This window comes from Pyxicephalus adspersus, chromosome 1, assembly GCF_032062135.1.
Source record: "Pyxicephalus adspersus chromosome 1, UCB_Pads_2.0, whole genome shotgun sequence".
Classification (NCBI taxonomy): domain Eukaryota; kingdom Metazoa; phylum Chordata; class Amphibia; order Anura; family Pyxicephalidae; genus Pyxicephalus; species Pyxicephalus adspersus.
In genome coordinates this window covers 166,907,945-166,930,863 of record NC_092858.1, presented here as the reverse complement: position 1 = coordinate 166,930,863, position 22,919 = coordinate 166,907,945, and the positions used below count along the sequence as shown (strand labels likewise).

Genomic DNA, 22,919 nt, shown 5'->3' with positions numbered 1-22,919 from the left:
CGTTCAAGTCTTAAATGCACTTCAGTGCTCAACCCAGAAATTTGTTTAAGCCGGGTGGGAAGAAATTTTAGGCGGGTGGCAGCCCCTGTATTGTGACCAAACTCTTTGGTGACCACCCAAAAACAGCCGGGTGGAGGCTGAAAAGTGCCGGGTGGTGCGCCCAGCTAAAAGTGCCTGGGGAGAACCCTGCACTTTATTGTCATAATAACTGACTTGAATTGGCAGTAATGTAGAGCAATACATTAAAAATACACCATGCATACTTTTTCCACAAAACCAGTTTCAAATCTATCTCTACCTCTAATCTATGCAAAAGTTAAAGAAAAAAGGAAATTTGCAAACTCGCCTTCAAGGAAAGAGGTCAGTATATTCCTGAGACATTTATTTAGGGAAAGTTTAGATCTCCTACCTCCCCTGCCCCATATCCTGCGGTTACCTCCAGGTATATGAATCGCAATACCATTGGAATCTATTATGACAATAGGTATCCCAGCCATCTCAGTTTATTGGTTACTTATACTGTTAAAAAGACTGAAATGCTTAACAAAATTTATTAAAAATCAGCTGAACAAAGTCTGGACATGCTGCATGGGGACATTTCTTTTCCCTGATCTTGATCACATCATTTCCCTATACAAAGTGATGACTTTTCATACTCTCAGACTACCAAAATCAGGCAAATGATGACCAAAATCAGATCAAAGTTCAGAACAGTTAAAAAAAAAAACAAAGCCCTTCAAATGACAATTCCATAAATCACCACACATCATCCTCAAATACAATATTTATAAAAAAGGAACAATGTAAAAGTTTATTGATCACAAACAAATAGGGAACAAGAAATGCCTATTAACTCCTAACTGAATAACACTGTAATAAGATTTCCCAATCAAGGCCTGCCTTCTGGCATACAGTTGGGCATTATTTACCAGGTCACACACAGGAACTGAACATCCGGGCAGATTAGTTACACCCCCTGGGGTCTTGGGTACTTTTCCATGCTGGGGCACCACTGCCATAAAGTTGTTATACAATACGGGATTGTAAAACTAATACAACTGACTCAAACACACTCCTGTATATGTGACTTCTCCTGTGCCATATCTGTTATACCCATAGCAAACAATCCTGGCTTGCAATGAAAGGTGCTGTGACCATAAATCCATCCAAAAGCAAAACGAACTGGAGTTTGTTTGTAAACAGCAGCTGCTATAACAGGAAGTATGTAAACCATATCATACTAAACGTGACATCATATCTCCAGAGAGAAAAGGCTATAGAAGTGCCAGCAAGGATGCTGCAAATTCCCAGTATAATGGGATTGTAACACATGCAAAGGCAACAGGGTACAAACCACACAAGGTTACAATTCACACAAGGGTATCGGAGCACCTTGAGCAGAAGCTACATGAAAGCCAACATCCAATTCAGCCTTTCTTGACATTGCTAATGTAGGGGGAAAAAAAAACTTTTAGGTCTACTGTCCCTGCAGCAGGTGTCTCTATATTTCCATTTTAATGACAACTCAAATGTTTATTTTTCTTCTACAATATGTTTTATTTTCATCTACTGGCCCTGGACACAAGAACAAATGGAGATAATAAATCTCTCCAGAGGGGACACCGATCAGGCGGAGAATCTAACCCTATATTACCAACTTTGAAGCATGATGGACTTTAGACACCCTTTAGGTTGCCACCGCTCATCTCTTAGGTTGTTTGGTTGTCTCTGGTATCAAGTCTTTTCAGGGTTAGATACTTTGGAACTGATTCACAATAGTTATCTTCTTCTAAAATGTATCTGTTCACTTCAAATACCCAATGAGAAGATGTAAAACAGGAATTAATTTTCACATACAAGAACTTTAAGTGTTTGTATTGCCAAAAACGTTTTCTTTAGTTTTGCATACAATGGAATGGGGTTAAACCCCTGGCTGGTTCAATGTTTCATTACTTGTGAACTATAAGAGGAATGTTCCTTGACTTTCTGTCACAGACACAACAGGAAGTTGGATGCAATAAAATTTCTCCCTACTCTGTACAGTTTGATTTTACATATATAAGAAATATTTACTCACTGAATCTTTTCCTGTTTTAAGAGCTTAAAACAGGAAAAAGATTCAGTGACTCCCCATAAAATATTTGTATATATAACAAAGAAAATAAAAGTGATTTTGGTTTTAGCATAGCCCACCCTGCCAATACCTCCCATCAACACTGCCCTGTAACTAGCATGCAAATCTGTGAAGTCAGCCATACTTTTTTTATTGATTGCTCCAAGTAAGATACCCAAAGCATTGAAGCCAGGGGGTAAAGATGACAATCAGGACACCTAGCAGCATGAATGGCACTTTTTAGGCACTCAGTAACTCATACCAACCAATAAGAATCCTCCATGCACTGGCTTGACTGTTACTATAGGGTACGGCAATTATAAAACGAGCGGCCTAGAACAAGAACTCTTATTGACCAGGGCTCCATGTCTCGGATGAACATTCACATCAACTCACAGCAAACAGAACTTTCCTTCTCAACCCATTAGATCCAGATTCTGATTGGTTGCTATGGAGCCGGTTCTTCTTTCATACCTGGTGATATATAAGGCCAAGTTGCTGCCTTGCTCACCAGTCAGACCAGAACACGAAGTATAAATATATATGTCTAATTTTCTGTTTTGTTTTCTTTTTTCTCAATAGAGCCACTTAGTCCCCGAACAAACAGGGCTGTGTTTGTCCTTGGAATCGGTGTGTGTATGGTGTAGGCAGCCGGCTTCCGCACCACGTCATTTTAACATTTGACAAAAGATTGCAGATTTTCCCTCACCGTCCTAGATACAGAGAATTCATTACAGGTTGCCACCTCACCAAATCCTCTGCCCACTCTGTGAAGAGTAGACGGGCGGCCACCACAAACATCTATTATCAACATTCCCACAGTACAAGGAGGGAAGGCCGTGAGACTCCGATACCAGGCTTCTCAATAGGATTTGCTTTATTCTGAATTAACAGGAACGCTGAATAGCTGACCGAGTGCCAACTTTTTTTTCTTCTCGGTAGCCCAGCGACAGAGGCGGTTTGTAACATTTAGGAAATGTTTTGATGGTGTTAAAAGAAAGCCTGGAAGAATTTTACCCATTATTATGTATTATAGTCTGGTACTCTTACTTTTCTCTTTGCAAGGACAAATTCGGAACATTACAATATTTACCACTTGCAGCCAGCAGATGGCATGCTTGAGGTAGCAGTTTTTTGTAAACTATGTTCTAAGAGATCTGAATAATCTCCTGATATCCAGGTGTATTAAATCAGAATACACACGGATGATTTAGCCAGAGGGGGCGCTCTCTCCCTTTTACAGCTCAAGAAAAAATTAGTTTTCAATTATACAGTGACAGCCACAAAGTGGGCAGCGGGTTCAGAACAATCCACAGGCAATCTATAAAACAAACTACTAGGCTGGGTTGTTATTATTTGCAGGACTGACTCAAAGTGTGTGTAAAATCCAATCCAAAGGCAAGAAAGGCCCTGGACTAGACAAAAGGTATGCCAGTGGACTCCCTGCAGCTGAGCATTGCCCCAATACGGACTATGTCACTATGTGGAGTCAGCCATATTGGTAGAGGCAGAGCTTTGCTTCCTCATCGCAGAGCCTCCAGCAAGGAAAACTGTGAACTGCAAAGAAGTGACATTACCAAATCTCAGACTAGAGGAGGCAGCAGTGCCTGGGATCTCACACTGCAGATATACAGATACATAATGCAGTTCCTAGACACAGCCATTTCTCACAAGGAATTCACACTGATATCTGACAGAATGTTATAATGTCTACTAAAACTATACAATGCCCTTCAATCGAATTTCAAGTTCATGTTAGTGAACTATAGAACACCAGCTCCCTGTGGTATGGTAATCAGGAGCGTATTCACATTCTTCACCCAGCCACAACCGGTCCTCTTTACAAGCAAAGTTTTCACATTTTGCTGTGTGTACTTTTCAGATTCGTGTTTTGCCTGCAGAGCAGTTTGCATTGCTATGATTACCATGTACTATATGTAGAGAAAGTGACAAATACCGCGGATCGTCCCGTCCCTTCCACGTTTGTACACAGATCATACGGCGGCTCTGGTATTCCACTAGCAGAACTCCCAGGAATTTAGAGACCACGCTCAGCACGGCACGCGAGACACGTTGGTTGGTGAACACCAGAGTGCGCTACCTTAAATGACCCCGTTTCCAGGCACCTCGCAATGCCTTTTGTTGCTGTTTATAAAGAGAGAGGGGGTCCAGCTACTTTTAGCATTCAAGCAGATTTGATTATTTTGTTGCTGTGTTAAAAGAAAAAATAGATTTGACTTCTCTAATCAGCTGTACTGCCCAGCATAGCATTGGTAACTGGTGGCATGAGCCATTATGAACTGGCATTTCTATTAATAGGTGGCATGGACAACACCTGCTACACTTGCACCATGCCTATTGCAAGGCAGACATATGTCACCTAAAATGTAATGAGGCTTGTGGGATGAGGGCAGGCATTCCCAGCGCTGAGACACAAAGCAAGACTTCTTCACTAATATAGATTATAAGCCTCTGCAAGGGTATAATGATCTTTTGTCCTACTGGTAAGAGCCACTGTGACATTGTGATCAGTGGAACAGGAAGTGGGAAGAAATTTCCCCAGCATGGACACAAACAGAAAAAAAAGTTAAACAAAACTCCAATGTGAACCTGTCAGTTATTTTAAAGTTTGCTTCCTGGTTAGAACCTAAATACACAAAACTAGAGGATTATCTGCCCAAAACAGTCTATCAATGTCCATGTAAACTGGCTTTCGTTTGCATCAGAAGTGCTTCAAATTATGGAAATTTAAAAGCAGCTTAAAGTGGGTTGATGAAAGTTTAAAGAGGTCAACTGCAGGTCAAGTGCACCTGTCAAACAATAAATGATGTCAAAGACTTCTGATAATCGGCTGAAAAGAATTAAGACATTAATTTATGTATGCTATTAACCAGAAAGTTTTTACACACAGCAAAGCCAGATTCTTATTTCTTAGTGCCTCACTAACTGAATCTTGATGCATAAAGCTTGTTCACTCACAACATGGTGAATAGATGAAGACGATGCTGCAGGACACAGACTCTTTCATTGGCAGCACATGTGCACTGCAGAGGAACCTGATTGGTTAAAAGTGCTGCTTCAACACTATGTTTAAACTTGCATGTATGTCCAAAGGCTGACTGCAGATTCACGTCAAGAAAGGAAGTCAGTGTGTATGTATGGCAGTAAATCCCCACGGTTACCATGCTACAACTCCAAGTGCCCATTGTGGCAATGCCAGAATTGCCCGGGTGCTCCTTCCCTCAAAACAGCTATGGACTATGGTCACTGACAGTCCAGACATTGTGAGGTTGGATCTGAGACCCCCAAGGCTGTGGACTAGGGGCTACAGATGGTTCTGGGGGTCAGAGGAGTAGCAGAACTAAACATTGCGATGGGTTTCACAGTAATAGCAGAGACTTAAAGGGCAGAAATATGAACAAGGAAGTGCATATGACAAAGCTTGTTAGGGGATTTCCTTGGCCACAAAAAGCTTTCATTGTGCCAAGAATACAAACTTTGGTCAACTTTAGACTGCCCTGACCTGGTGTCTGGATTACATGGTAATTTATTTTTTCTTGACCTTTCTTCTCACGCTCCCATTTACACTAGAAAGATAATCAAAGGTTATTAAAAGTTATTAAACTGCTTTGTACTACAGCTCTGTTTGGTCTGTACCTGGTGGCAGCTGGGATTTGCTTTGGGTATCAACTTCTTTTTATGTCAGTAACCACTTAGAGATTCTGGAAAGAGGCATTCCAAGCAAATGTCCAATGACACAGATATTATTTCATCAGCCAGGCAAGGATAAGGAGTTTAATAAAAACACATAACTTTTTCAAAACTCGCTGGACACTGACTGGGTCCATTAAGTGACCATAAGCCTAGATTCACACTGAAAGCAATCAACAACAAATTACTATTTACATTTCCCTACATAATTATTACTATTAATATTACTATTATTGTTATTAAACAGTATTTATATAGCGCCAACATATTATGCAGCACTGTACATTAAATAGGGGTTGTAAATGACAGACAGATACAGACAGTGACACAGGAGGAGGAGAGGACCCCGTCCCGAAGAGCTTACAATCTAGGAGGTGGGGGGTGGGTCATACAATAGGAGGGGTACATTAATGTTCTACTGCAGTCTTTCTCAACCAGGGTTCCTCCAAAGGTTCTAGGGGTTCCTTGAGCAATTTGCACCTCTCAGGTCAGTTTAGGTGACCCCAATGATCTTTTCGGCTATCTGTAAGGGAGACATTCTTCCCAATGGCCAGCAATGTAAGAGGAATTCTTCCCAATGATCACCATGCTAATATACTGTGAGCTGTGAATATAGTAATTATAGAAGGGGTTCTTCTGAAGTTATTTCTAGTATTCCCCCATGTTTAAAAGTTTGAGAAAGGCTCCCCTACAACAAAAACATTGATGTCCCAGTAAGAAAATCTCCTAGATTGTAAGCTCTTCAGGGCAGGGTCCTCTCCTCTTGTGTCACTGTATCTGTCTGTTATTTGCAACCCCTATTTAATGTACAGCGCTGCATAATATGTTGGTGCTATATAAATTCTGTTCAATAATAATAAAAATAAAAGGTTCTAGCTGAAATGGCTCCAAAGATATATATATACACACATATACATACACACACACATACATTTATATATACACACACACACACACACACACACACACACACACACTACGGGGGATACATTATCTTTTTTATACAGTATCTATATAGCGCCAACATATTACGCAGCGCTGTACATTAAATAGGCGTTGCAAATGACAGATGAATACAGACGGTGATACAGGAGGAGAGGACCCTGTCCCAAAGAGCTTACAATAGTAAGTTACAAAAGTTAAAAGGTGACCCTAGAAGGATACCATGGAAAAAATGGCACCCACAACAGAATCTTGGGTTCAGTTTAGCTTGAATGGTGTGTTTATGTCAGAACCCCATTTATGGGGTTGGTGTCTGCAGAGGCATTTTGTGAAGCTCCTGTAATTTACAAGTTATCTACGGGCACCTTACTACTCATGCAGGTGTTTTTTTTATACCTTTTTGTTGCTAGGCTGTTTATTTAACGCGTATATAAACAATGAACATCTCCTATTTGCTCCCTTTTGCTCGGGTAAATGAATCATCAAAAGATTTGGTATAGATGTTTCATAATGGCATTATTACTTCAGCCAGAAATCTTGTGTAATTCATTAGTAGGCAGGGCTGACACCAAATGCCGAGTTGAAAATAGATTGGGTTGTCATGTAAAGTGAAAGTTAACTAAAGTCTCCTGACCATGCAGCAGTGTTTATTGTTTATCACAGCCCATGCCCAGCTCAGAATTGGTTGCCAGGAAAACTCAGCAATCCTGGTTTTCTTTGCACATGCCAGGAATGAACTCATGCGCACGAGTTACATCACCCTGAGCCAACAAGATGGCAAAGGAATGTCTCCAGGAAGAAAAGAATAAAGATGGCGGTGCCATACCATGGAATAGGGATAAGTGAGAATTGCAAATTTAGTTCCGCTTATATTTTGTATCTCACTGATCATTATTCTTCTACACTTGGCTTGTGTTTGGAGTTATAAAACATAGGACAGTGTACATGTACTGCAGAAACATTGTTTTTTTGTACATTTTCTTTTGCTGGCCACCTGGAAGTTACTTATAGGAAACTGAAAGTTTCTCACAGCTACAAAACTTTGCTGGCTAAAAAAAACTTCATAGCACTGACAATGTTGCAAGATTCTTCTTTGATGTTTGTAAACAAAACACAGCTTCACCTGGGTGACCCCAACATAAACCAAGATCAATATAAACATCTGGCAGCTGCAGGGAATGTTTCTTTATATTAGTGAGTGGTGCAGCCAAGGATAGCAATCACTCTGCAGGATGAGGGCCTGGGACTATATCCCTTTAAAATAGATGTCACCTTTGCAATTGGTGGTATTGGGGGGAGACAAATACACCACCAAATCATTGCCCTCAACATCCTCCATGTCTGATGGAGTTATGAGCAATAAATAAACTGATTGGGCAACGAAAAGCATGTGACTGCAGACTAAAATTATCTGCCAGAGTCAACCCCGGTGCCCACCTGTTGTGACACCAGCACATGCCTGGGCTGAATATTTTTAGAATGCAGTAACACGTTCCAGGGCATGCAATAGCTGCGATCACTGGGCTGCATGTGTGGATCCCATTCTGCCAAGCAAACCATTAACCCCTTCGCCACCTTCTTTCCCTGCAGCCCCTTGCAGATAGCTTTCATACAACATGCTAATAATACAACCAAACCATTGCATACAGTTATTTTATTTTAAATGGCATTACTAGCACTGCATTTTTTTCTCTAGATAAAGGTATTTAAGAGAGCCAATTAAATCCTTATTTCGACTTTTGTTCCCAGAATGTGTGCCTGCCTGCAGTGAGTAGGAACTGCTGCAGATCATTAAATAGTCGTTTATCAACGTCTCTCGCCAGGCAACACAATGCAGAAGAACAGCATACAGGAGGAGAAAAAAAAACTGCCGGGCTCCCCAGCAACAGCGGCTAATTAGCATAGCCTGCCACTCTGACAGGCCACTGGGATTGGACGGGCTCGCTGAAGAGCGCACCAATCCGAGGCGCGCTATGCAAATCGACTGCTCGAGTTGCCAGGGCAGAGCTGATTCCCGGCTGCCCAATAGGAAAACAAACAATAAACAAGAAATGAAAATTGAGCATTGTCACATTTTCAAGTTGTCGTTAACACTTTTAGGATGGGGGGGGGGGACACGGGGAAAAAATAAGGGGCGAGGGAAGGGAAAGGTGGAGGGGGGATCTGTTGCAATTGACAGAAGATTAGACACATGCTTTTACTGTTGCAAGCCATTAGAAAAGGGCAGGGCAATGCAGGGATGATACAGGGGGGATTTACTGAAAAATCCTGCATGAGGATCCCCCAATCATCCCAGAGGATGGAGGAAAGTTTCTTGGAAGGGGGGTGCGGGTGGATTGCACACGTGCTGGGTATACAGTGCAGGGTATACAGTGCATGGGGACTGCGCATGTGCTGGGTATACAGTGCAGGGTATACAGTGCATGGGGACTGCGCATGTGCAGGGTATACAGTGCAGGGGGACTGCGCATGCGCTGGGGGAGATGATTACTGGCCATTGCAAGGAGCTCTGCACTGAAAATTTCAGCTGATCCCCACTGAACAACTACAAAATGACATGACACTTCTTTAAAACATGCATGTGTACCTAGGAGACCCTTCCATGTCCAGATAATGTGATAGTGTGGTGAGAAGGATGGGGGGGATGCAGTCTGAAACTTTTCTTTACCCCATATTGCATGGAGTGAGGTCTGTCAGCCTCAGTTTTAAGTATTGGGAGACACTACAGGAAGAAAAATGAAACTTTCCTACCTCCTATAGTGTTGTCACAGAACAAGTGTCCCTCCAGACAGCAATAAAAATCTGACAAGAGATCTAACCCTACTGCTTTATACAAAAACTGAGGAAAGAAGTTTGGCTACACTTTTAAAGCAAACATTCTTATAGCACATGGTATAATGCTGAGGTTACCTTATACAGGTAAGTACTCCTTCTAGGCAGGCATGGAGATGGGTGTGAGATATTTTACCATGTGACCGGTCATTTTTTCATCAAATTACAAGTGCACAGTAGTAGAATGAGCTCTGATACCCATCACTTCTCTGACCCAAACCCTAAAATACGAACGAACCCCTAAACTATATCCCTCAACGTTTATATGGATAGTATGAAGGTTAGACCCTCGGTCAAGTTTTTTTAGGCCTTTGTCCCCACTAGTGAGATCTCTCCCTCTATTTGTCCTGATGATGGTTGTTGTCCATAGAAGGGGAAATCCAACATTTTCAACACTATCCAAAAAACAAACATGGAGGGAAAAAGTTCAAATGGGGCACCAGGTCTGGGATCAACCAAGAGGAAAGTTAAAAATCTCTTCTTACTTCCTGTTGCTTCTCCAAGACAGGAAGTGAAGACAATTTTCCTCAAATGTACAGAAACAGCAAAATATAAACTGGTGAGGGTTTTAACTTTTACCTGTTCTACTCAGAAAAAAAGAAAGAAAAGATTGGACACTTTGATTCAGTGCTAGGAATAAGTTTAAACTGCTTGAACCAAACCTAACAACCAACCTTTAACATAATACCAAGATACAGTTTTAATGCACCACGGACAGGCACTTAAATCCCGCAGCACATTACAGCAGGGAAGAGGTAGGCACAGCACTAGGAGCCAATCAGGTGCTGGGTAAAAAGGTAGCAACAGAGTACATGTTGACAGAAGGTGAGAACAAAGATATTAACCTTTGCCAGTCAGTTGCTGCTCCATCATTGACCAATCACAAGCTGGGGAGATGTCCTATGTGTTACCTAACTGCAATAAATAAAATTAAATCTTCCGGACTGGTTGTGTGGTGTGGACTTGGTAGGACTGAGTAACTTACGGAATTACAAACCCCTTGGAAGATGGGGGGGGGGGGTATATGGACCCCCATATCTATAGCTAGCATTCAGCTTTACCCAGACACAGGATATTAGACTAATCAGTGGCATATGTATGCCGCACAAATGCCCGTGTCTCTGGATGCTGCCCTAGCATTGTGGGGTATTTGTTTGCCCCAGTGGCTTTAGGGGTATAACATTAACACAACACTAAGTGAAAATCTTGTAGAATGGCTATGCAGTCTTGGCCTAAGACTACACCAAGGGTTAAACCCAAATAGTGGTACCCGATCCACATGGCTCCATAAATCTCGATAAAAGCTGTTCTTGCTCCATACCCAAGAGAACACAAAGATTTGTGGTAATTATCCACCCAGGGGGATTCCTAATTCTGCATGGCCTGCTGGCTCCTTACCAGCCTGCAAGTTCAAGGTCAAGTCAGTGAAGGGTTAAGTCCCCGTGCCATGCAAAGAAGGTAGGCATGCAGTCATCAATCAGGTGTATTAAAGAGAGATTTGAGATTGTGCGAGTTTGGAAAGTCTGCAGAGCAATGTTTTCTCAAACAGCTGACAGCCCCAGATTCCCCGCTGCTTCTAAGTGGAAATCCAGCAGCTGCTGAACAAGGAATGCCCCGGCTCAGATCTGACCCATCAAAGTTATCCGAGATGAGTTCCTCTGGATGGGGATGTGAGCGGCAGATCCAGGCATCTCCTTTTCTGTTCTCTACAGGGCCTAGAATAGGACGGGAATAGAACGGATTCCAACTCACAGCAGTGCTCATAGACCAGCAGATAATTCATTACTAAAAGCATCAAACTCCAATGAAGCCGTTTATAGATGGAAATCTGCATAGTTATTGGGGGAACGCAGATGGACAATAGGCTTTCACAATATTAGTTTGACCTGCTAGAATGTTTTATACAACATTGTGAACTTGATTCGGCCTAAAGCATTCATAAGGTAACACCCAACCTATCCCGGGGTCGCTGGGGTTCACCTTGGACCCCAGGCTGTAGCGGTCCATGTCTGTTCCACCTCACCCAGGACCTGTTCCCATTGCCCCTATTGCCCCTCATGCTGCCATGAAGTCATGTGTAATCAGTGGCAGCACTGTGCAAGGCTTCGTCTATAAAAAGAGAAGGTCGGTGAACAGCTTGGGCCTGGAATCCAATGGGTTCAACAAGAACTGGCAGCCATGTGAAGGCCAACACAAGCAACTTCATAGTCCAGCTGATTTCTTCCATTTCTTTTTGAAGATTGTAAGCTCTTCGGGGAAGGGTCCACTCCTCCTCAGATAGTGTCACTATCTGTATCTGTCTGTCATTTAAAACCTCTATTTATTGTACAGCTCTGCATAATATGTTGGTGCTATATAAATCCTGTTTATTAATAATAATAATAATGATTTGCAATCCTCCATGCCTTTGGCCAATCCATTTGGACCCATGGCCAACACATTCTTAAAGACTGAAGATTTGAAGACTCCACTTTCTTACTCCTTTTATACCTGATTCTTTTTACTATCCAGACAATCCCAACATAATAGCTAAGTAAGTGATACCTAATTTTAAAGGACAGATTTCCAGTACTAGAATGAACGAAACACATCGGAATGATTATAGTTTGATAGGACAGTTCTGAGGTACCGGTCTAATTCACCCACAGCCTGCTACTTTTACCTGATTAGCAACCCATACATTTTATTGTATTGTTCGGAAACCACCAGGCCTAGGAATGGAATTAAATGAGTTCACTCCTCCCAGATATAATAGTGGCACCTGAGGACCAGCCAAGGTTGCTTCATTTATACAATAGGAAGCCAACATTGCCTCATATAGTCAAAAGCACACATATTACAGATTAAAAAGAAGGCAAAATGGTAGAATTCTGCAATTCTAAAATGGACAAGTGAAAACTGAATTAAGAATAAAGTGTAAGTTTTATTCTAATGATTCTGTGGGAAAGCAGGGCACAAGGTTAGGTGTCGGTAGCCACCTAACTTTTATTGTTCCATTTACTGAAATTTGGGTTTCTATTTCAAGAAGTTTTCAATCAAGACACTGATGTCATACTAACAAAGGTAACGTGCTTACAGGAGCACAATGTATGGTAACACAATCACGCACAAGCAGCCTATTTGTATTGCCCTAGTGCAACGCAATGAACCAGGATAATACACATTTAGGGCTTTGCTTTTTTTTTCTCTTCACCTTATAGTGCATGGACAGCCCATTTCTCTTGATGAATCCAGGTCAAAGCATTGAAACGAACTTTTGTAATATCAATTTTTTTGCGGGACTGGAAGGCCTGCACATCTGTGGCCCTTGTATGTCAGGTGATGGTGGCTGGTGGGTCATAACTTGCAAAGAACTCTCTTAACCCAGTGTCGCTAAATGATTTCAGCTTCATGCAAAGAAGAACCGAGTATCCTATCATTTACAACTAATCGGGCTGAAAATAAACCAGTGCTTATCCCAGACAAGGTTTCCATGAATGGTTTTATTCTTTCTGAAAAATACCAATGCACTTCTTGTGCCTAGGCACTCCTGTGACTGTAGCCGCATAGCCGTATAGCTGTATATCCCCCCGTGTGAGATTATTCTAGAACACGGTTGCCTCTGACTGTCTGGGGATAGTTGGAAGTGTTTCTGCACTGTTCTCCTTGCTGGAAAGGAAGGTGTACCTGAGGTGTAAGGATCTGCGATCTTCTGCTTTGTTCTGTGAACCTGTGCTCCCTTCACTTCCCCTGTCCTTTCTAATATTTCCCCAAAACACAAGAGGCATGAGCAAAAGGTAGACATATTTATGACTTGTTTTTTTCCACTTGTTTTTTGGCACAGCTCCAACATTACAGGTCCTCTTTAAATACCTTCTTGTGTTTATTTTTGTGAACAATCACAAATATTCATAAAATTTAACGCTAATAAAACACTCATCATCTGCACTTTAAAATAGTTTAACATGCTATGACTGTGTTTTTGATGAGCTCACTTCTTTTGAGTGATGAATTCTTTCCATTTCCAGAAGTCTTTTTACAAGTTTGTGTGTCATTCCACATAAATATGACCCAGTGTCCTCTGGAAGCGTTGGCTCTGGTCGAGCTGCACCTACTGACCTAGTTACAGTAAGTTGTAACATTATACTTGGGAAGCCTTAGCTCTGCAGCTCTTATAATGAGCCAATATTGACACAGCAATAACTAAACACAACAGCCCAACCGCTGCATGCTGTTACATACAATGTCAAAGAATAACTCTTCATCGCTCTAATACTAAGAAAGTCCTTTTTCATGTTCTCACTAAGAAAACTAAAAGCAAGGAACTGTGTGGAGAATTGCAAGAATCAGTTGCAGGTTTTATCAATTTTACCAAACTGAACCCAATGCACCATTTTCATTTAAATACATTGCTCAAAAGGAAATTCATCAACTTTGCATGCACCAAGCACCTTTGCAAACTTGGATTTCACCGCTGTGCTGCATGTGGATGGTCCTGAGAGCAGAAATATGGAAGGGACCCAGCAGGTCCTTATACTACAGGCTGTCCGAGGTGACAGACATTGTTTGTAAAATATTATTCTGTATTTGTACTTAGATTATCACTGTATTCAAGTCCCTTGATCAAGGGAACAATAGTGAACTTTATGACTAAACATTTTGCCACAACAAATACCCTGTCTTTGTTCTTCTCTTTACGACATTTGGAATTATATTACTATAAGGGTATGTGGCCTTCTTTTGATTAGCAGAGATTGATCAGCATCTTTCCTCCCTTTATTCCAATTTTAGTTAGTGACACAGACATGACCAGACACCCCGCACAAGTAAGAGACATCAGCGCTGGCATCACCACTCTCAGCAACATCTTCAGGAAACAATTCTAACTAGATGGGAAATGGCCAATCTTTCTGCAGCAAGTCAATCCATCAGGACCTTCTGCTAATGTTGCAAGGGAACTACAAGTGGATGTCATAAACATGTCCTTCATATGTAACTTAAGGGAATCTTTAATTCGATCTTGATTTAAACAGAACATTGAAAACAATTGTATTTGAACCAGTCATCTTCCGATTATCTACTTTAACACTTAAAATGAAACTCCCAGCCAAATACACTCCAACAGTGAAGGAGAAGCAGTAGACTGATGCACTTCACTTTCTATTCCTTTGCCCTTTCCTCCTTTTTGCACTTCCGCGTTCCAATGCATCTGAATGGCTTCTCGTGCTGCCTTTCCCTCTTACAGGGTCTGATTTATTAAAGTTCTCCAAGGCTGGAGAGGATACACTTTCATCAGTAAAGCTGGGTGATCTAGCAAACCTGGAATGGATCTGGTCTAGAATTCAAGACTTTGAAGAAATCCATTCCAGGTTTGCTGGATCACTTAGTTTCACTGATGAAAGTGTATCCTCTCCAGCCTTGGAGAACTTTAATAAATCAAGTCCACAGTCTGAGCTTTCTTGAACAGGGGCAGCAAATACATTGATACCAAGTCAAATTCAGATATTTACATTTAAAACAAATACATTGATATTCCATTAAACACAGAGCTGCATATTTTGTTTATTTTATATATGTCTGGAGTTCAGCTTTCCATTAAATGTTTATAACCCAACAAAGGATTTCAATATAAAGCTGCATTTTTCGGCAGAACCTTTAGCAGCAACCCGACATACAAAAGAAACAGATTTTTGTGCTCACATATCCAAATTTGCCAGTCAAAATTGAAGCTGAGGCTCCATGTGTGACAGATGCAAGGGTGGGAGGGAGCTTGCCACAGACACATTCACAGATCGGTGTAAAAATGAACAGATTAAGAAAGCCAAGAAATGTTAACCTGTTAAATATTGCATTGGAGCAAAAAAGAAGTTGTTCAGCAAGAGCCACCTGCAACAAACCTGCCAAAACCTTCACCATAGCTCAACCATAGATCAGGAATGCTTCTAAGATACTAAACAAAAACAAAACATTTGGGAGACTTTAACTCCAATCATAACATAAAAAAAAACAGATCTTTTATGTGGTTTTGGAAAAAAACCTTGACACGATTATTTCTTCTTACAACTATTCAATCTCCTAAGACAAATGCAAGTAAGTTGCCTCTTCTTCTATTTACCAATATTCTTTTCTCATTGACCAGAAACTGACAGACATCAAATATGAACTCACAGCAATTCTTAGGCTACATACACACACACACCAGATGATTCTCGTCCGATAATCCCGATGGCTGATATCGGACGAGGATCTGACGTTTCCAGTGACGGATAAATGAATGAGAGCTGTACACACAGCACCCATTCTCGTCTCAGGGCGAGAATCTGACGTGAACAGTGGTCAACTAAAATTGTTCACGGATAATTCATGAACGTTGATCAGGAACGAACGAGCGTGAAAGGCAAGGTAGGAGAGCTCGCCTGCTCACCCACCCCTACCTCCACTCTCCATAGAACGGAATGGGAGCTATGTGTACAGCGCTCATTCATTCATTGGTCACCAAAAGTGACAAAAATCTAAACCTTAGTCTAATGGTAACTGTTTGTTGTACAGTCATTCTACCAGCTCTCTATGGCATGCCTGTGCACTGAGCCCTCCACCACATAAACACAGAACCAGGGCAGTACCACAGCAAACTTTTGCCCACACACCTTCTCCTATTCGCACACTGAAGCCACCACAGCTCACAAAATTGAAAAATGGAAGACAACAGTATCAAGCACACCGACTATAATTGCCCACAAGTCAGTGCTACATTGGTCCCCAAAGTTTAAAAAAAAAAATACACAAAAAACACAATTTTATTTTTGGATTCATTGTTATACTGCCACACATCAAAAGGGTTCTCCAGCTCTAGAGAAGCTAAATAAGGTGAAATAAACAATGAATGTTCTATTGCGTTTTAAGACAACAAACAGACATGTCAAAAGGTTGTACTAACAATGAAATATTCCACATTAAAACCACCCAACCAAAGCAATAACAAAAATAATTATATAAATAAAATAATAAACAAAACAATGACACGAACAGATCATCTTCATATAAGGTTAGGCGTGATATAAAAACAACAGAATGTACAAAGCCTCACTGGTAACACATTAAAAACAAAAGGTCATAAGCAACAAAACGGTATAAAAGGAGCTCTTTTTTTCCCAACAAAGCTCAAAAATAGTGAAAAAAAAAACAAGTCAATGAATCATTACTCCTTTAATATTTAAAAAGAGCTAAACAATGACAAAGACAAGACCTTGTCCATCACCCATTTTCCATACTTTTCAGCTGTACAGGCTGCATTGGAACATCTTCCTGAAAATTACAAAGTGCATGGAGGACATGAGCAGTACTACCCGAGAGGAAAATCATCTACATTGAATTTCACTAAGGGTCTAGAGGAACCTTCCTAGAGTAACCTTATAAATATAGACGATAATGAGAAATGGGGAAAAAACATTTTATAGTATCAAAGTAATAAAAGAAAGAACACTACAGGCTCTATGTATAAGGCAATGAATCTGACATTCCCTGGTGGGAATCAATTACTGTCATTGAAACACATGGACATGTCCGGTTCCCTGTTTTAAAAAAAGAGCCCTAAAAGTTCCAAAAAAGTTTTAAGATCTCACGATAACTCAAGCAGCTGCTAGTAACACTAACATTCTTCATGAAATGTTCTAAAAAAGAAGACAATGAAATGATCAACAAATCGCACTCGGCACAGTGTGCTAAATGTCATTGAATCACTGTTTTATAAATAGACCTCCAAATATTAATTGATAGAAAAATAAAAACAAAATCAGCATGAAGTTATTATACCATCAATTATGACATCATACACCACCAAGCTAAAACAATGCTTCTTTGTATCTCCCTTTTCTATATCTGAGCAGTGTTTATAAACTCTGATAAGTGTTTTTTTCCCCACAGCAGTTTAAATTAGCAACATATATGAGAGGGAGAGCAGCAGAACGAGAAGGCATTCTACATGTAATGTACACTTAAAAGAAGTGTGTATCACCCCCAAAGTACAATAAAAATTACACAAAACCAGTTATGAATGTTTTCAGGGAGGTCAATTCAGGTACAGGACTGTTTGATAGGATTACAACTTCACCACGTCTTAAGTTCTAACAATTATATCAGCCTGACCATAGGACACCGGCACGGCAAAGCATCCCATTGGTAAGAAAAGGTTTGTTGACTTTATTTCTGTGCCGGTAAAACAAAGACAAACAGCAACAACCAAACACCACATGATAAAGCTAACTCGACATGTACTGAATACATGTTGGGTAAACACAGGATTGCCTAAGGGTCTGAATGTTTTGCTTCCAAAAGATCAGAAACCTGCAAAGCTTATGGGCTTTAGTTTGAGCAAAACACACCAGGAAGTGCAATCCAAAATGTAACACCCGGTTCATTCATTATTGTATAACTGAATATAGCAGACAGAAGCCCCGGAAAGTGCATGTACCTGTATGCATCGTCTTCTTTCAAGTCTCATATCCTGCGAATGGAGGGGAGAGTCCAGCAGCAAACCGCAACACTGTAAAAGAAAGAAAAAAAATAAATATTAAGAAATATTGTATCACACACGTAGGGATACAATTATTTACCAATAAACTTTCCTTAAGTTTGATCTCTTTACCTACAGTGACATTATGCTTGCGTGCCTTTATGGGTACAAAACAATACAATGTACTTTCCGTGAACTTGATAAACATACAAATCATTTTGCTTTGTCAATTTCAATTTACTTGAATCATACAGTTCACAGAGCTACATAAGCTGCCCGACGGCTCAGACTGTCCTCTTGGCTCTTGTGTAGGATACAGTTAAATGAATCCATGTATATGATGCATAGAACATGCACTGCAAGCACTACAGGCAGCGGCGAACTAAATAATGCCAGGATGTAGTACCCTTTTCTAACCGGACTGGATGAGCAACTAAAAACTATATTCGGCATTAAAGCAAACCTGCCATGGGCTTATTTTAAACAAGCCCTCATTCACCTTTGTAACTATGTCTTATAGGGGAAAATCAACTTCAAATTTCACAACACGATCACTAACATTTTTGCTTAGCTCATATAATTTTTTTCTTTTTTTTTTTTGCATTGGAATCTTGGCACTACTGTGCCAAACACTGGGCTCATCTGACAGGTGATGGTGATACCACAGCAATTTGGGTACATGTATTCTCCCAGGGTTTTGTACCCAGGTTGTAGAGTTGATGTCACCAGCGTCTGCCAGGAGGAGCCTTTTAACTTCTATTTTGCACAACAAACAAGGCAATATGGCATGTTGAGATTCACTGCAGTAGGGGTTCCCATCTTGCTTATGTTCATGAAAATTGTTTGCCAAATCAATTTACTGAGGGGTTCCTGCATTCTGTATCCATACAGCCATTCTTCAGCTCGTTCAGCCCTGTTTTTAAAGAGGGCCCGTTTCTGTTCCAATGTGCCTATGCGCTTTGTCCACAAAGCCGACTTACTAACATAGTGTAAAAAATTGGCATAAATAGAGAAAATAGAGTATTCTTGCACAGAGACCTGACCTCAACCCAAGTGACAACCTGGAATGTCAAAAATATAAGCCAGGTCTTCTCATGCACCATCAGCACCTGACCCCACAAATGCTCTTTTGGTTGAGACGGCACACTCCAAAGTCTTGCCAGAAAAGTGCACCTGCCATAGTCACAAAGTAGACCAACTCTATATGAATGTCCATGATTTTGGAATGGGATGTCCAACCAGCTCATATAGCTATGATGGTCAGATAACAACAACAAGGTTTGTGTGTGTGTGAATATATATATTCTGTACTTGAGAATTTGTGAAGGGGGTAAAATATTCTGAAAGGTAAAATAGGTTTCCTTATCATTCAACTAGGGAACACCTTTGCATTTCCATGTGTCTAGTGAATCCTTACAACTAAAACTTGTCTTAGCACTAGAAAAACTAGTTTTTCCACACATTGCATCATTTAGGTTTGTATCGCTCATTCATATATCACCTACATATCTTGCAGCGCATTGCATAGTATCTAAAAGCATTCCAGTCAGTCCTTTGCCTCAGAAGACCTTACACATTAATATTCCTACCACAGTTGTAGTCAGACACAAAAGAGGGCTCACTTGGGTGAAAGGCAATTGAATCACATAATAGAAGGCTCACTTGGATGAAAACCCCATAGTACTAAAGAGGTAACCTCATGCAATACTGGTCATTTGCAATGCAGTGCCTTCCACATCAAATACATCATGCAACATTTTCAAAAGAACGGGAACTTAAGGATTGACAGTGATGCCGATGTTGTGCCTTGCTACCGTGCAAGAAAAACACTTATTAGATGGGCAGCATGGATAGTTAAAAATTATGTCACTCAAAAGTTACTTTATTGAAGGCTTTATTTCTGAAGAAAAAAAATTTGGAATGCCAATTGATCTTTGAACTTTGAAAAACTCTACCTGGACTTTGTATCAAGCTTGCTGCAATAAAATATTTGAGCAGAAGATGAAAATGGAATTCCTCCTTAATTTTCCCCTTAAAAAACATAGCCAGGCAACTAGCATACTCAGAAGTTGGTTGGCAATGGCGTCCCCCATATTTAACGGTAATAATAATAATAATAATTAATAATAATTATAAAATAAGTTGCCAACACTAGGTCTACATTCCAAGTGATCAGGATAAGGAAATTTAGTTACATATGGTTAAGTCATATACAATGCATTATAAAGCCAATGTATAGGTCTATAAAAGAAATAAATAAAAGACATCTACAAACACAGGCAGCAGGTAGAAGAAAAACAAAGAGCCCCACAGATTGGCTGGTGCAGGGGAGAATTGACTGCATTTAGCTGATGAATAAGTCTATGAATCATCACTCCTCTCACTCCAATAAATGACCTATATAAGAGATGTAACACTTCAAAATGCACACAAGCTACAGCTCTCAGTCCAATAGTGACACAGCATTAAAGTGCAAGTACCTTTTTGCTACAAAGCCCTCAGCCCGACCATTGCAAAAACTCTACCTCTACGTCTTGCATGGTGGCCTCCCTTGGCATTTACAATATTAGCTGCCACCAGGGGACCATTGGATTACTTCATTCATGCCGTCTATAGCTAGGTTTATTGATCCGGGTGGGCTCCCCCACAGACAGGTCAGTATCTATAGGTGTCTGTGTAAGGGTCTAGGTTAGTTTAAGCTTAGGGGGGCATAGGATCTTTTGAATCAAAGTATCTGTAGTTGCATGGACACCAAATAATCACAAAAATGCACAGTACTTTCCCATCCCCTGGACATGTGCTCAGTCTAATGATTAGCATCATTTAACCCATTTCCACTAAGCCCCAGATAACCAGAACCCAACCAAGAGCCTGTGACTAAAGACTGAAAAGAGAAGTAGCACTATGGAGGGATCACCTCTCTGTTTTCCCACTAGCTTCCTCTCAGCATGGATTGGCTGCTTTCTCTGACATTCTTCCTGAACCCACTGCAGCCTCTCCCATGGACAGTGTACCATGACATAGGCATTGCGGGGTATTAAAGAATACAACACATTACACTCAATTCCAGAAAAAATACTTTATACAAAAAAAAAATTAAAATGGATTTTTATAAACAGGGATTCCTATGAAGCTCCCGTAGGCTGTTTGACCATTCCCACTGGTTCTTATTGAATGAACATTTTAGATATTTTACAATGTGTGGTACTGCACCACTTACTGACACCCCATTCATTCTCTATGGGTGTGATGAAGCAGTAATGGAATTATATCTGCACCACCAGTCTATCCTCTACACAACTCTGACAGAGCGGAAGATCGGATTTGTTTTGTATGATGTAATAAACAATACTTCCCTCCTCCAGGCTGTGACTGGGCAGTGCAATTAGAAGCAGCACACTAAAAAGCTCATATCTGTCACTCTCCACTTAACATACAGCCAGACATTGTGTTGGTCCACTTCAAGTCTTAGCACTTTTGTAGGAAGTAATACCAAGCAAAATGTACTAAGGTTTTAAATCCATCCGCAATAAAGGTTTAGGTCTGGTCCATGACCCCCGCAATAAAGTAAAACAAGATTAGATTTTGTCTGTTGTCTGCTCCCATGCAGAACATTTATATTTCAAAGGGAGTATGGGCTCACTCTAAGTTGATCTGTAGATAGGCTGCAAGCTAATAGACGGTCATACTAATATAAAACAAATATATATCTTTAGAAATATATCCTTATAGGTTATGAGAGCCTGTGCCTAAATGAACAATGGTTTCAGACATCGAGGTATAAACAGGCACCGGAGACATGCTGTAACCACCAAACTGCACAAGATGTTCCCATAACAAGGCTGGAATTTAGAGCTTTCCAAATAAAAGTCTTTAATAATGTTAAAATTATCGCGCTGTTGTAAAGATCATATCAAACTATTTCAGCACAAGTGATTTGCCTTTCACTATTCCTCTTGTTACCATGCGCTCACATGCATGGAGGAGTCAGCGGATGGGAAAGCTGTGTATGTTTCCATGGCAACATGAGAGCAGTGTGCCGTCATTACATACATCGCTTACTACTTTGTACAAACCTCAACCAATAGCTGGGTCTGTCAGCACTTCAGCATAAAAGAACTATCCTTTCCTTGCAAGAGCTGATAGATTAAATAAAATGATCAGGTTTGCTGAGACCACTTAGGGGAATCTGTTCACCACCATGGGTTTCTGGCTGCATTCACCCAACATTGTGATAGGTAGTTGGGAGAAAGTTCACCAAACACCGCAAACTACCCATGTGACATAGCGTCAGATATGAACCCGAGTGCATATGTATAGTAAATACACCAGGGACAAGCGCTGGGACTGTGTGGATGGCAACACTGTGAATGTTCTGAGATTATTCAAAATCTATTGACAAGTGTGTTTGATTCGCTCTGGACCTGCTTTAAATGTGGTTTTGTATCCCGACTTCTATAGGAGTGAAGCGTCTTGACACTAAAAAATAAATAAAGAGGGGGAAAAAAAATCCAAAAGAACATTTAGTGAGAAGAGAAAACTGGTAGTTACTTCCCCATGGACAGGAAAGCCTTAACTCTGCTCTGTGCAGGAACTATTTCTGCCACCCCCTCTCCTGCAGTGGTTTCTTCCACCTACTGTTTTCTGTAGCAAGGCATAAACTATTGGATGGAACCAAATCATGCAGCAGGGGGTCGCAGCCACAAAATCAGAAAGTCAAATCCAGCACAATTAGCTAGAACGAAGAGCTCTTAAGAATGCAAAATAGAGATTTCATTTTTCTTTTTTCTTATTTTTATTTTAGATCAACTCCCTGAGTGTGCCTTTTCA

At 40.6% G+C, this 22,919-nt stretch overlaps 1 protein-coding gene and 1 long non-coding RNA gene across 3 annotated transcripts in view; one reads left to right on the top strand and one right to left on the bottom strand.

Annotated features, from left to right (window-relative positions):
• DYRK1A (dual specificity tyrosine phosphorylation regulated kinase 1A) overlaps positions 1-22,919 on the bottom strand; it is a 51,093-nt gene that overhangs the window by 13,747 nt on the left and 14,427 nt on the right. The window contains exon 2 of the mRNA XM_072398293.1: positions 18,048-18,119. Within this exon, the coding sequence (XP_072254394.1) occupies positions 18,048-18,057 (10 nt within the window). The 5' untranslated portion in view covers positions 18,058-18,119. The remainder of the gene's footprint in view (positions 1-18,047; positions 18,120-22,919) is intronic.
• On the top strand, positions 5,099-8,828 carry LOC140322911 (uncharacterized). 2 transcript variants are annotated; one of them, XR_011919268.1, is made up of 2 exons: positions 5,099-5,655; positions 8,516-8,828. It is a non-coding gene; the product is annotated as an uncharacterized lncRNA (long non-coding RNA). The 2 variants fall into 2 exon arrangements; XR_011919269.1 differs by lacking the exon at positions 5,099-5,655 and adding an exon at positions 7,392-7,608.